Source organism: Sapajus apella, unplaced genomic scaffold (assembly GCF_009761245.1).
Source record: "Sapajus apella isolate SASKATOON/1434 unplaced genomic scaffold, GSC_monkey_1.0 scaffold71, whole genome shotgun sequence".
NCBI lineage: Eukaryota > Metazoa > Chordata > Mammalia > Primates > Cebidae > Sapajus > Sapajus apella.
The window spans coordinates 7,901,219-7,915,848 of record NW_022437011.1 but is presented as its reverse complement, the minus strand read 5'-3'; the positions used below and the strand labels follow the sequence as shown (position 1 = coordinate 7,915,848).

Below are 14,630 nucleotides of genomic sequence, written 5' to 3'. Positions count from 1 at the left end.
TTCTTTTGTTGTTGGTGAGATGAGTTCTCATCATGTTACCCAGGCTGGTCTCAAACTTCCTGGCCTTTTTTTTTTCTTTTTTTTAATAAGATGGGGTTTCACCATGATGGCCAGGCTGGTCTTGAACTCCTGACCTCAGGTGATCCACCCACCTCGGCCTCCCAAAGTGCTAGGATTACAGGCGTGAGCCACCGCGCCCAGCCACTTCCTGGCCTTCTTAAGTGATTCTCCCGACTTGGCCTCCCAAAGGCATATTTTCCTTTTAATCTAGACTGAGCAACTACAGAATTCCATTGTCCAGCTGAAGTGATGCTGTGCTTGAATTTACTGAGCTAGGGGAATAGGCTCATGAACAGGGTTCCCTCATGGAGTTGATCACTTTTTCAGCAGATTTGCAAGATCCATCATCAGATTGTGGCCAATCTGCCTGTCTTGGGCTCTGAATCTATGGAACCTGGGGGTTTTACTGTTCTGTCACCTTAATGATAGCCAGCTTGTTAAGGATGAACCAAAAGGGAAGGAGTGTAGGGTTGTAACTAATGAATCTGAATGAGGCTGTTTTGCCTTGGAATGAATCCTTGACAGGAAGGTGATGGATGTAGAAAAATCCAAATTCCTGTAGTTTCTGGCTCAGGGTCCATGTGGGAAGATTGGTTGGTGTGATTGATTGCTCTGAAGGTAAGATGGATGAGGGTGGGAGAGGCTTCGAAGGAGACAAGACCAGGAGACTGAGTTTTCTGGGGAAGCAGACAAACTTCAGGGGATTCCCATTGCCCTGAGATTTCTTGGTGAAAACCTCTGATATAATCCTACAGTAAACACAAAGCTTGTTCTCCTGAATGACCTTTTGAACAGGGCAGCAAGGATGGTTTTGCTTCTGAAAATCCCTCCTAAGATTATTGGGATACATCAGTAAGGTTCTGGGGAAAAAGTCAAAGCATCAGGTGCCTGGGTTATTTGGATGGAGAGTCAGTTAGGAATGCAGGGAGGAAATCTAGTATGTTCATTTCTCTAGCACATTGTCACAGCTCAGGCTTCAGGATGGGTGCTTTGACATCTGTATTTATGGGTGGTTTCACCTCTGTGCTAGATAATTTTATTTTTGCTTTTTCTGAACCCCAGGGAAATAATCTTCTTTTGGTTGCCTATTTCCATTCCCCCTTCCACGACCACCAAGCAGGCACACACCACACACATTTTCTTTTTCTGTCTCTACTGGAGCCTGTTTTTTAACTTTCCATTGAAGGAGGAACAGAGAGGAAATCTGTCATTTTCTTGACATATGCTTCACTTTTATGTATTTGTCCTTATATCTGTTCTCTGACATCTGCGGTAGTTTTAAATGTTTCTCTTGAGATGCCAACTTCCTTAATGAACATTTCACCTTCCTTTTCACTAAAAAACAAAGTTGGTTATTCCTTTTTGGCATTAGAACAAATAACACATTAATTCTTTCTGATGACAAAAAATGTTTATTGTTAGGCAAATGTAAAAATATAGAAAAACACAAAAGGAAAGCAAATCATTCTATTTTGGTATCACATAATGGCAAATGTTTTCACATTTTTAACAACAAAATCGGATTCATTCTGAACATGCCATTTTGTAATCAGCGTTGTTCCCTTCTATCATGCATGTTTTCCCTGTTACTAAGTATTTCTCAAGAATATTTTAGTGGTTAATAGTCTACTTTAAGTTCATGATTTACTTGCTCATCATACTTTGAACACTTAAATTGTTTTCTAATTTAAAACAATAAGATAGGGGTGTTTTCCCGTTCTTGGTGATCATTTTTACTTTTTACTCAACATATTCAAAATATCTCCTCCCAGCATGGTGTAAGGTCTGTGCAGACAGCAGAGATTCCCAAGGCTGAGATACTCAGATTTAGAAAACTAGTGGGTAAGCTCCCAGGGCTCTCTTTATGGGAAACTACCCCTCCTCCAAAGATTGCCACCGGAAGATGTAGAAGTGCAAATGCAGGTAGGCAGAATCCACAACTCCCCTTGTCTCTTGCCCTTGGTGTACAGACACCCCAGGATGCCCAAGTTAAGAGAGCAAACACACTTTGAATATGGCTCAAGTTCAAAGGGCTTCCTTACTCCCCATTAAAATAACGTTTTCTAACTGTGGGAGTCTGTATTGTTTTCCTGTTGACCAGTGTCTGGGTCTCAATTTTTTATTATCTGCCAAATCAAGGGAGTTGGATATTTCTAGTTTTCCCTTTATCCTGGTTGATTATTGGGAGAGAGAAGCAGGGTTTCTTATCCCCTTTCTGATCTTAAGGTTTCCAAAGGGAGCAATAGAAGTTCCAGCTGGATATGTACTAGAAGCATTTATTGCAAAATAAAGCTGAGTTCTCAATCTGGGAAAATAACCAAGGAGTCCCCAGCTCTCTAGGGAGCATCACTCTTTTTTTTTTTTTTTAAGACGGAGTTTCGCTCTTGTTATCCAGGCTGGAGTGCAATGGCGCGATCTCGGCTCACCGCAACCTCTGCCTCCTGGGTTCAGGCAATGCTCCTGCCTCAGCCTCCTGAGTAGCTGGGATTACAGGCACGCGCCACCATGCCCAGCTAATGTTTTGTATTTTTAGTAGAGACGGGGTTTCACCATGTTGGCCAGGATGGTCTCAATCTCTTGACCTCGTGATCCACCCGCCTCGGCCTCCCAAAGTGCTGGGATTACAGGCTTGAGCCACCACGCCCAGCCAATCTCTTGACCTCGTGATCCACCCGCCTCGGCCTCCCAAAGTGCTGGGATTACAGGCTTGAGCCACCGCGCCCGGTGGGAGCATCACTCTTATGGGACTTTGTCTGGGTAAGTCATAGTCTCCTGTCCGCTTACTGCCACGAGTCCCTTTCCATGGCTCCAGAGATGGTTTATGAGCTGCAAAAACCCTCAGGTTATACTGGGTGCTGGTTTCCCCAGGCTTAAGTGGGAAGAAATTATTTTCTTTTACCTTTCTTTTTTTTTCTTTTTTCATTTTCTTTTTCTTTTTTCTTTGAGACAGGGTCTCAATTCTGTTGCCCAGGCTGAAGTGTAATGACACAATCACACCTCACTGTAGTCTCCATCTCCTGGGCTCAAGTGATCCTCCCATCTCAGCCTCCCAAGTATCTAGGACTACAGGCAAGTGCCACCACGCCAGGACAATTTTTAAATTTTGTGTAGAGATGGTGCCTTCCTGTGTTGTTCAGGTTGGAGAAAGAGCTTTTCAAAAGTGTATATGTGGGGGGAAAAATCTAACACTCTAAAAACTTCCCGGTAGGCAGATATGTGGTCTTTACCTCATTTGTCAGCATGGATTTGTTTGTAGCTGGTCTGGAGCTAGCCACAGGCTACTCCTTCAGGAGCCTGAACAGAGCTCTCACTTTTTGCTTTTATTCTCCTGATTCCCAGCAGCATGCTGGGTTGGACACAGTCTGAAATTTAAAGGAACAAATACTTTGAAGGTCCCTCTAGATAGGGACCCCAAACCAAACTTTCCCTGTAGTAAGCTGCATAAGTACAGGTGCAAAGACGGGAAAGTAGCTTGCAGGAAAGATGAAATGGGGGTCTGCCAAAGTCAGGAGGCCCAGGTTCCCATTTCAGCCCTGCCAGGAATTTGCTGTGGAATCCTGGGCCTACATTTCACCACCGATAGCAGATACTATGAGGACTACAGACCAACACTGTGATTTTCCAGTTGCTTTCCAATCTGTTCTGTCTGAGAGAGAAGCTATGTCCCCTTCCACTGACACAACCAAGTGAACGTGTGTGGGGTATTATCAGGCACTCCCCTTACCTGGGGAGCGTGTGCAGTAATACTTCTTCACCATATCCCTACACTGGTCACACTTGACCGTACAGCACCACTGGAATTTGCAGTTACAGCTGCTTATGACCTCAGTTCTCCTCTCTTCCACCTGCAGTCCACACTCAGTGCACAGGCTCCCACAGCTACATCGCTCCCACCTGGATGTGTTGTGGCTGTTCTGTAGGCACTCGCGACCCTCTGTGCCATAGATGCCCAGGCTGGAATTGTGGGTACAGTAATCTGGCGATTCCTCTAAAAAGATCAGTTCCGTCTCTGCACTAGGAAGGAAGGCCTCAGAGGGTGCCCAGTGGCTCTCGGCGCTGTTCCCAGCTCTCAGTTGCCGCTTATCCATTTCAATTTTCAGTGCTCGGTCATACTTGGCCTTCAGGTAGTCTCCCATCTCCCGGAAGTCAGCTAGCTGCAGCCAGCATGTCTGTACACTGCAGCTCCCTGAGATGCCATGACATTTGCAGGTCCTTTTCAAGGCGGCTCTCACTGCCTTCACAGAGAGAACATAAAAAAGAGAATGGCTCTGAGCAGGGAAGACCAAAGGTCAGTGATTAAAAAGAATATGTTAGAGCTGTGTTTCTTAACTTTAAAGGAACATAGGATTATTGGGGAAGCTCATGAAAAATTGTTGTTCCTGGGCCCTATCTCAGATCTTCTCAATGAGGATATTCAGGGTGTTAAGGACCTGGGACTGGTGATTTTAAAGCTTCCATGGGTGATTCTGATGGAGAGCCAGGCAAGAGCTGAGAATGTTACTAGAGCCCAAAAGCCTCTGCTCCAGGCCTAACTCTATCACTTGTAGAGCTTTTCTCTATCTGCCCAGCTGGAGCACTTTGGGAGGTTGAGGTGGGCAGATCACAAGGTCAGGAGTTCGAGACCAGCCTGGACAACATAGCAAAACCCGGTTTCTACTAAAAATACAAAAAATTAGCTGGGTGTGGTGGGTGGGTAGGGCACCTGTAATCACAGCTACTTGGGAGGCTGAGGCAGGAGAATCAGCTGAACCCGGGAGGCGGAGGTTGCAGTGAGCCAAGATCACACCACTGCAGCCTAGCCCAGGCAACAGTACAAGACTCTGTCTCAAAAAAGAAAAAAATTGAATATAGTAATGATCAAGGAAATACTCTGTAAATTACAAAGGAAACTGTGATAATTGCCACAGTTATTGTCTTGAGGCTGGGGGTGAGAATATTTCCAGGACAAATATTGGATTTGTCTTCTGGGTTCTTTCTGAGAGGGGAGGAAGCTTCTTGAGTTTGAACACTTATACCCCCAAGGCAATGAATTTCCCATGGTCGTACTTGCTTAAAAAACCTCTTCCAAGGCCGGGCGCGGTGGCTCACGCCTGTAATCCCAGCACTTTGGGAGGCCGAGGCGGGTGGATCACGAGGTCAAGAGATCGAGACCATCCTGGTCAACATGGTGAAACCCCGTCTCTACTAAAAATACAAAAAATCGGCTTGGGCTCAGGGCCCGAGACCTGTAATTCAGCACTTTGGGAAGCTGAGGCAGGTGGATTGCCTGAGCTCAGGAATTTGAGACCAGCCTGAACAACAAGATGAAATCCCGTCTCTACCAAAATACAAAAAATTAGCCAGTCATGGTGGCATGTGCCTACAGTCCCAGCTACTCAGGAGGCTGAGGCAAGAGAACTGCTTGAACCCAGGAGGCAGAGGTTGCAGTGAGCCCAAGTTCGTGTCACAGCACTCCAGCCTGGGTGACAGAGTGAGACTCTGTCTCAAAAAAAAAAAACAAAAAAAAACAAAAAAAAAAAACCCTCTTCCTGGCTGGATGCAGTGGTTCATGCTTGTAATCCCAAGACACTGGGAGGCTAAGGCAAGAGAATTGCTTGAGTCCAGGAGATTGAGACCAGCCTGGGGAAACCCCATCTCTACAAAAGCCACAAAAATTAGCCAGGCATAGTGGCAAGCGCCTGTAGTTCCAGGTTTTCAGGAGGCTGAGGTGGGAAGATGGCTTGAGCCTGGGAGGTGGAGGTTGCAGTGAGCTGAGATGGCACCACTGTACTTCAGCCTGGTGACAGAGAAAGACCCTGTCTCAAAAAAAAAAAAAAAAAGAAAAACCCCAAACCCAAAAAAACCCCTTTCTCCCTTTCCCTGGGCAACCAGGACATCTAGGTACAAGTTGACAGGGAAATTTCTATGCCCTTAGCTCGAAATCCAACTTGTTTCCAGATTTGTATTCAGAATACTCCAGAGATTGCCACCCCACTAGAAGTCTTGGGGGAGAGTTAGACACTCCAGAGAAGCCTAGATCAATCCCAATTCCCCACAACCCAGACAGACTTTAGGACACAAGGCTGGACAACAAGGCCCTGTTAATTTACTAGAACATGCAGTTGAAGTGATAAAAAATGTAAGTCATAGAAGCAAGGCCTTGATTGTGTGTTCTCAGACGCCCACCTATAGAGGGGCAGAGCCAGCAGATAATGACAAGGGGACTTGACGGGAAGATCTAAGTTCACTGCCTGTCTCTGACACTTATTAGTTGCCTTGGACAAGCCAGTTGGCTCAGACTTCATTGGCTTTGCCATCCAGAGAATGAGGGTAGACATCTCAGTCCTGCTGGGTAGTATGAGGAAAGAACGTATAGGATGGCTCTTGGTAAATTGTGAAGGGTTGCGCAGATGTGAAGCTGTTGCCAACACCAGCCACAACTCGTATACCCACCAGTCTGCCGGCCCTGTTGTTGTGAAGATTCATCAGGGCTCTGGCATCCTTCCCCTTCTCCAAACTGTCCACAAAGAGTTTGGAGATCCTTTCCCCAAATTCCACATTGTCGCTGCATCCTCCCCAGATCCAGCCATGGCCTCCTAGATATCAAAAAAGAATAAGTTCTCCATGTATCTCCCTGCTAAGTCCCAGTCACCTGCCAAACCATCCCCAAGAGCCCTAGGAGTGTAAAGCCATGGCTGAAGGTAAGACAGGGAAATGAAAGTGCTTGGGGTGGGTGGGAGGAGTCCTGTTGCCAAAGCCAACTGCCCATCCTTTAGACACGTCCTAGCCATAAGCAATTAGTCTTCTATACCCACTGTAAAAGTAGGCACACTGGGGTGACTTAGATGCTCTCAAAGGTTCACTGCAGCTCAAACATTCTGGAATTCTGCACCATTATTCTACAATCATCTTGTAAAAGCCTCCCTCATTAGTGGTAAATCTGAGGAAGTGTCTTAGGTGGTCTGCAAATTGTTGAGTGGCTGTGGATTATGGATGAGCCACTCCAAGTTTGAAATACCAGGGCTAGCTTTAACTCTCATTTCTAATTGACTTGTTGCTTTTAGAGCTACCTGCTAACACCTGGACTCATGGACCCAGGCTCAACTCTGAGAGTGTAAAACTAGGAAATCCTAGTCTTTGAGTCTTGAGATTAGACTCCTTGCTGGAGTCTTGAGGTTTAAGGGAGCTGTGTTCGTTAATGTTTTCCTGAAAGACTAGCCTGCACTCAGCTCTGTAGCCCCTCACCTCTTCCCATCCCCATTAGAAAGCCCAACTTACCTGTTTTTCCATTTCTTGACTCATCACAGCCACAGTTTTCGAAGTCACCCATGCTACAGTTCTTGGTGATGGTGTACATGACTCCAGCAGAGCTGATGGCATGTATGAAGGAAGTCTCTCTGGTGGCTTTGGAGAGAGAGAGGGGATTGACTGGAAACTTGGACCCTGATCACCCAAAGCAGAGGCTTTGGAAAAATAATGTTGTTTCTCTCCCTTATCTCCCACTTCCTTTGGGTTTAAGAGGATGCTTTTCTTTCTTTTTTTTTTTGAGATGGAGTCTCGCCCTGTCACCAGGTATAGTCATGTGATCTCAGCCTACTGCAACCTCCACCTCCCAGGTTCAAGTGATTCTCCTGCCTCAGCCTCTCAAGTAGCTGGGACTATAGGCACCTGCCACCACGCCCAGCTAATTTTTGTATTTTTATAGAGATTGAGTTTCACCATTTTGGCCAGGATGGTCTCAATCTCTTGACCTTGTGATCCGACCGCCTCGGCCTCCCAAAGTGCTGGGATGATAGGCATGAGTCACCATGCCTGGCCTGTTGTTTGTTTTTGTTTTTGTTTTTGAGACAGAGTCTCAGTCTGTTACCCAGGCTGGAGTGCAATGGTGTGATCTTGGCTCACTGCAACCTCCACCTCCCAAGTTCAAATGACTCTCCTGCCTCAGTCTCCCGAATAGCTGGGACTATAGGTACATGCTACCACACCTGGCTAATTTTTTTTATTTTTTATTTTTTGGTAGAGATGGGGTTTCACCATGTTGGCCAGAGTGGTCTAGAACTCCTCAGGCTCAACTGATCTATTCGCCTTGGCCTCCCAAACTGCTGGGATTATAGGCATGAGCCACCACACCTGGCCTATTATTATTTTATTGGAAATAGGGTCTCACTATGTTGCCCAGGCTAGAGTTGAGCTCCTGGGTGCAAGCAATCCTTCTGCCTCAGCCTCCCAAAGTTGGAATTACAGGTGTGAGCCACTGCGTCCAGCCAATGCACTTCTATTTGAAAGAACAATGCATCTTTCCAGTCTCCCTACTTCATCCAGGCAGGAATGAGCATCCCTATATTACCAATAGGGAAAGTAAAAACCAGAGATAGAATGATGAGACCAATGTAATCCCAGCACTTTGGGAGGCTGAGGTGGGCAGATCACTTGAGCCCAGGAGTTCGAGACCAGCCTGGGCAACCTGGCGAAACCCTGTCTCTACAAAAAAATATAAAAATTAGCCAGGCATGGGGATGCATGCCTATAGTCCCAGCTACTCAGGAGGCTGAGGCTGGAGAATTGGTTGAGCCTGGGAGGCAGAGATTGCAGTGAGTTGAGATCATGCCACTGCACTCCAGCCTGGGCGACAGAGGGAAACCCTATCTTAAAAAAAAGAATGATGAGAATGAGACCACTTTCTAGTTGCGGTGTTGGGATCAGGACCCTGCTCCCTTCGAGTCCAGCCTGGACCTCTGTCCACTAGCCACTGCTGCTAGTCGTTAGGCAGTGAGACGCAGGGCCTGAGGCTGGCTTAGGAGAGGGAGAAGGACCCTTTCTGCTTTCTGACTGGGAAGCTTGGGCCATGTAATAATCATAATAATCATGACTGCCACTTACTGAGCTCTTATCTTGCTAAAGTTTTTTTTCTTTTTTTTTGTTTTTGTTATTTTATTTTAATTTTTTTATCTTACTAAAGTTTTTTATAAACATTGTCACATTTTATTTCTACATACTCCCTATTCTATGTTATACCCCACAGGGAGATAGTTCCTTCTATCCTCTTGTTTTTTGTTGTTTTTTTGAGACGAGGTCTTGCTCTGTCACCCAGACCAGAGTGTAGTGGTGTGATTATAGCTCACTATGCCCTCGAACTCCTGGGTTCCAACAATTCTCCCACCTCAGCCTTCCAGGTAGCTGGGACTACAGGCACATGCTACCATGCCAGCTAATTTTTTTACTTTTATTTAGTAGAGACAAGGTATTGCTATGTTGCCCAGGCTGATCTCAAACTCCTGAACTCAAGCAATCCTCCTGCCTTAGCCTCCCAAAGTGCTGGGATTATAGGCATGATCCCAGCCCATGCTTGGCCACTTTCTCCCTCTTCTTTATTCTCTTTCCCCTAACTATTCTCAGGTGAATATTATCTTCAAAAATGACATGCAAACTATGGCATACAGTGGCTACATGGGTACACACACACACACACACACACACATACACACACACAGACACACACCCCACCTGAGGCCCAGCTCAATGTGACATCTCAGCTTTTCTGTTGTTGGAATTTTATGGCAGTTAGCCACGTGAAACTTCCTCAGGGGCTGCAAACACAAAGCCATTTCCCCATTTTTATTTCATGCAATTCAGTGCAAGATCAGTGTGTACAAACACATAAATATATGCATGCATTTAAAAAATAGAGTAATTTCGCCAGGCATGGTGGCTCACACCTGTAATCCTAGCACTTTGGGAGGCCGAGGCTGGTGGATCACAAGGTCAGGAGATCAAGACCATCCTGGCCAACATGGTGAAACCCCGTCTTAAAAAAAAAAAAAGGTAGAGTCATTTCCTCTGGGCACAGTGGCTCACGCCTGTAATTCCCGGAACTTTGGGAGGCTGAGGTGGGTGGATCACCTGAGGTCAGGAGTTCAAGACCAGACTGGCCAACATGGTGAAACCCCTTCTCTACTAAAAATACAAAAATTAGCTGGGCATGATGTATGGCTGTAATCCCAGATAGTCAGGAGGCTGAGGCAGGAGAATCGCTTGAACTCGGGAGGTGGAGGTTGCAGTGAGCCGAGATCATGCCATTGCACTCTAGCCTGGGCAATAAGAGCGAGACTCCATCTCAAAAAAAAATAATAATAATTTCCTATATTTATCTCATAAATAGAGACATCTCATATCCACCTCATTCAACCCTTAGGATACTTCTGATGAACTACACAGAACTGGCCTTACCGACCCAAATGACAAATCTGGGGTTGAGAGAGGGGAAGTAATTTACTCAAGGTCACACAGCAAGGAAAGGCAGGTCAGCAGGTCACCGGCAGCATTTTCATTTCACTGTGCAACACATGGCACACATACACACATACTGCAAGCCCCTCTCCATTCACATATATGCCCCTTGCACAGGTGAGTCCCGCACAAACTTACCACTTCTCAGCCTGTTGTGGGTGGAGAGCTGGAGAGCGTTTTCAGGGCAGTTCCAGCGTTCCCAGGCAAACTGGAACTTGCACTCCTCGATGCCACTCTGGGCACCCAAGGCCACGCTAGTTGTGTAGGTCAGATAAGCCTGGCAAAGGGAAACTGGCTGTGAGCATCTGCCCGGTGTGGGCCATCTAGGATGGGGGGAGCAGGCAGGACTCAGATAGGCCAGCTCTCCATCGACAATTCACTATGGGTTCCTCTGAGTGAGGCTCTCTGACACTGTCCCCTCCCCTCTTTCTCCAGAAGAGTCCCCTTAGGGCCCTCAGTGGGTAAAGGAAGCCGGAGATCATCCTACCTTCGGACCTGTTATCAGGAAATTGTTCACTGACCTACCAAAAAGAGAAAAAGTGAGGCAGAGGTGAATGGGGATGAGGCAGTGGGGGCTTGGAATGAGGGTAGGAAAGGACTTACCAGGCAGAGGCTCTGAATGTGGCACAGCATATGCCCACAGCTGCCCAGAGCACAAACAGGTTCCCCATCACCCTGCCTACCCCTGTGGACCAGGTCCAGCTCAGGGCCAAGCCCAGAGAAATGAGGAGAGGGCAGAGTCTTCCTCAGTATTTATGTGAGAAAATTCTGAATGGCCAAGGGGGAAAATCAGCAGCGCTTCTCATTTGTTTCTCACTGGCAGGGCTGCAGGAGCCACTGATCCAATGGGGGGATCCGGGAGGAGGGACTCAGTTTTCGAGGAAAGCCCCGCCCTGCCCAGCCCCTCCAGCCCTTCCCTCCCAGACTGAGAGAGAGGCTGAAGCTTCTCTCCTACCCTTGAGCTTTCTTTATTCTATATGTCAATTTTGTCTCTTCCTGCTTCTTTGGCCCATTGCTCAGAATCACGTAGGCCACAGCAGGTTGGGTCCTTAACCCTGAAGGCAGGTCACCTATTCTTGGAGTTACAATGTCCTCATCTGTCAGTGAGCCTCCACTCTCTGCCCTGCCTCCTCCCCAAGCTGTTAATAATCATAAAGCAATGCCATTTGGGGCCCCCACCTACTCATTTACCCAAACCAGTGAGTGCACCATCCCTCCCACTCCCTTCCAGGCTGTGAGGTGATAGAACTGTGGGACCATGGAGCAGGGACACTTCAGAGTTCGTCTCTGTATCAGTCCCTTCCACCACATTCTAGCAAAGTAAGTGCTAGTAAATTTCCTTCATTCCTAGCAAATCTATCCTTTTTTTTTTGAGATGGAGTCTTGCTCTGTCGCCAGGCTGGAGTGCAGTGGCACAATCTTGGCTCATTGCAACCTCCGCCCCCAGGTTCAAGTGATTCTCCTTCCTCAGCATCCCAAGTAGCTGGGACTACAGGTGTGTGCCACCATGCCCAGCTAAATTTTTTTGTATTTTCAGTAGAGACAGGGTTTCACCATGTTGGCCAGGATGGTCTTGGTCTCTTGACCTCATGATCTACCTGTCTCGGCCTCCCAAAGAGCTGGGATTACAGGCATGGGCCACTGTGCCCAGCCCACAAACTTATCCTTTTATATCTGAGGGTTAGATCTCCAATTAGTTGATTTCTGATATGTCTGAGAACCAACCTTTGGGCCACCCAGAGCTATATTTGGGAAGACTGATGCCTTTCTTTCTTTCTTTTCTTTTCTTTATTATTATTTTTTTTAGACAGAGGCTTACTCTGTTGCCCAGGCTGGAGCGCAGTGGTGCGATCTCAGTTCACTGCAGGCTCTGCCTCCTGGGTTCAAGGGATTCTCCTGCCTCAGCCTCCCAAGTATCTGGGTCTACAGGCGCACACCACCACACCTGGCTAATTTTTTTTTTTTGAGATGAAGTCTTGCTCTGTCGCCAGGCTGGAGTGCAATGGCACAATCTTGGCTCATTGCAACCTCCACCCCCAGGTTCAAGTGATTCTCCATTCTCAGCCTCCCAAGTAGCTGGGACTACAGGTGCATGCCACCATACCCAGCTAATTTTTGTATTTTTAGTAGAGATGGGGTTTTACCATGTTGGGCAGTATAGTCTTGATCACTTGACCTCGTGATCTGCCTGCCTCGGCCTCCCTAAGTGCTGGGATTACAGGCATGGGCCACCGTGTCTGGCCAATTTTTGTATTTTTAGTTGAGAAGGGGTTTTGCCATGTTGGCCAGCCTGGTCTTGAACTCCTGGGCTCAAGTGATCTGCCCACCTTGGCCTCCCAAAATGCTAGGATTACAGGTGTAAACCACTGAAGCCTTTCTTTCTGATACCACTTTGTTACTAGGACTTCAGCTTCTTAGGCAGGAATCTGTCTTTTTTTTTCGAGACAGAGTTTCGCTCTTGTTACCAAGGCTGGAGTGCAGTGGTGCGATCTCAGCTTACCGCAACCTCTGCCTCCTGGGTTCAAGCAATTCTCCTGCCTCAGCCTCCCAAGTAGCTGGGACTACAGTGCGTGCCACCATGCCCAGCTAATTTTTGTATTTTTAGTAGAGACGGGGGTTTCACCTTGTTGACTAGGATGGTCTCGATCTCTTGACCTCGTGATCCACCCGCCTCAGCCTCCCAAAGTGCTGGAATTATAGGCGTGAGCCACCACGCCCGGCCATGACATCTGTCTTTTATTTAGTTTTTTTGAGACAGAGTTTGCTCTTGTTGCCCAGGCTGGAGTGCAAATGCGTGATCTCAGCTCACTGCAACCTCTGCCTCCCATGTTCAAGCAATTCTCCTACGTCAGCCTCCCCAGTAGCTGGGATTACAGGCATGAACCACCATGCTGGATAATTTTGTATTTTTAGTAGAGATGAGCTTTCACCATGTTGGCCAGGCTGGTCTCAAACTCCTTACTTCAGGTAATCCACCTGCTCGACCTCCCAGAGTGCTGGGATTATAGGCGTGAGCCACTGCACCCATCCAGAAATCTGTCTTTTAAGTTCACTTTGGGTTCTTAGTGCTTAGGAAGGCGCCTGAATAAATGAACGAAAGAACCTGTCTGTGATCCTAGTGGGTACCATTGGATATGGTTGGGGACTAGAATAAAGGGGTGGAAGTCTTTCTTTGTTGGTGAAGCTCTTTCCTACAGCTGGGAAAGGAAGACTAGAGAAGTTCAGAGGAGGAGGCCGGGGATGAGGAGGAGAATAAATAAATAAGAAGAAGAAGAAAAAAAAGAGAAGTTCAGAGGAAAGCATAGATGGACAGTCCCAGTTGTGATTCTATCCTGTGACCATCACAGCATCCAGATCACTTCCCAGCACCGTGGACCTGGTTTGGGTAGGAAGTGGAGCTCAGAGATCCCTCTACCAAAGGATTTCTAGGGGCCAAAGGGTCCCCAGATGTCTTCAGGGCAGTTCACTCCAAGTATGGGCCAGGATTGGCATCAGTCTACAAACTGTTGTCCTTCTGAAATAAGATAATTGCGAAAATAGAAGTGTTTAGAAATTTTTATAGCAACTTGGAGCAATTTTAGATATGCTAAACCTAAGAGGAAATTTGGGCTCCTATTTTATATGTCGTTTTTTGTTTCATTTCTCTGGAAGGATGAGGACAAAAAGCCCTAATGGACTAAAACTCTGCCTCCCAGCCCCAGCAAGCTCTCTTGCTTTGATTGCTTGTGGGCTTCTCTGCTTGGGGAAAATAGGTGTCCTAAACTTGAGTCACGTGAGAAAAGCCAACTGAGTTAGCCTTAGCTGCCTTTTCTCTGTCTCCTACTTTTCCCAGTCAAGAATCTAATTTAACTTTCACTTCTTAAGACGGCAGGGTTGATTTGCATGGCACTCACTGTGGGGTCAGAACAGGGTTAGTGATAGCTCTGAGGAGGTCCCCTGCCACCTTGAAAGAGTTTTAGGAGTAACTCGGCCTTCACTTCCTGTGTGTACGTGATTGGGTCTTATGCTTCTATGTCCCCCACTGTACCTGGCATTTAGTTGGTACTCTACAAAAAATACTCTTATTTTGAAGATAGTTTTTTGTGTGCAAACTGTGCTTGCTCCTGCTCAGATTCTATAAAGATCATACAGTGTCTCTAAATGGAAGTGAGAATTTATATAGAGAGGCCTCTGCTCCAGGTATCAGGAGCCCTGGGCTTTGGCTACTCATTTGTGGTATGACCATGGGCAAGCTATTCGCCCAGCCCAGCTGGGAAAGTCTTTTTCTTTTTCTTTTTTTTTTTTTTTTTGAGACAGAGTCTTTT

At 46.8% G+C, this 14,630-nt stretch overlaps 1 protein-coding gene across 1 annotated transcript; it reads right to left on the bottom strand.

Annotated features, from left to right (window-relative positions):
- Positions 1–3,000: 3,000 nt before the first annotated feature.
- On the bottom strand, positions 3,001–11,198 carry WNT8A (Wnt family member 8A). The gene is given in 6 exon segments (XM_032250373.1): positions 3,001–4,295; positions 6,493–6,635; positions 7,318–7,443; positions 10,465–10,603; positions 10,814–10,920; positions 10,923–11,198. Coding segments are annotated over 6 exon segments (1,080 nt in total). The 5' UTR covers positions 10,960–11,198; the 3' UTR covers positions 3,001–3,767.
- Between the last annotated feature and the right edge of the window lie 3,432 nt (positions 11,199–14,630).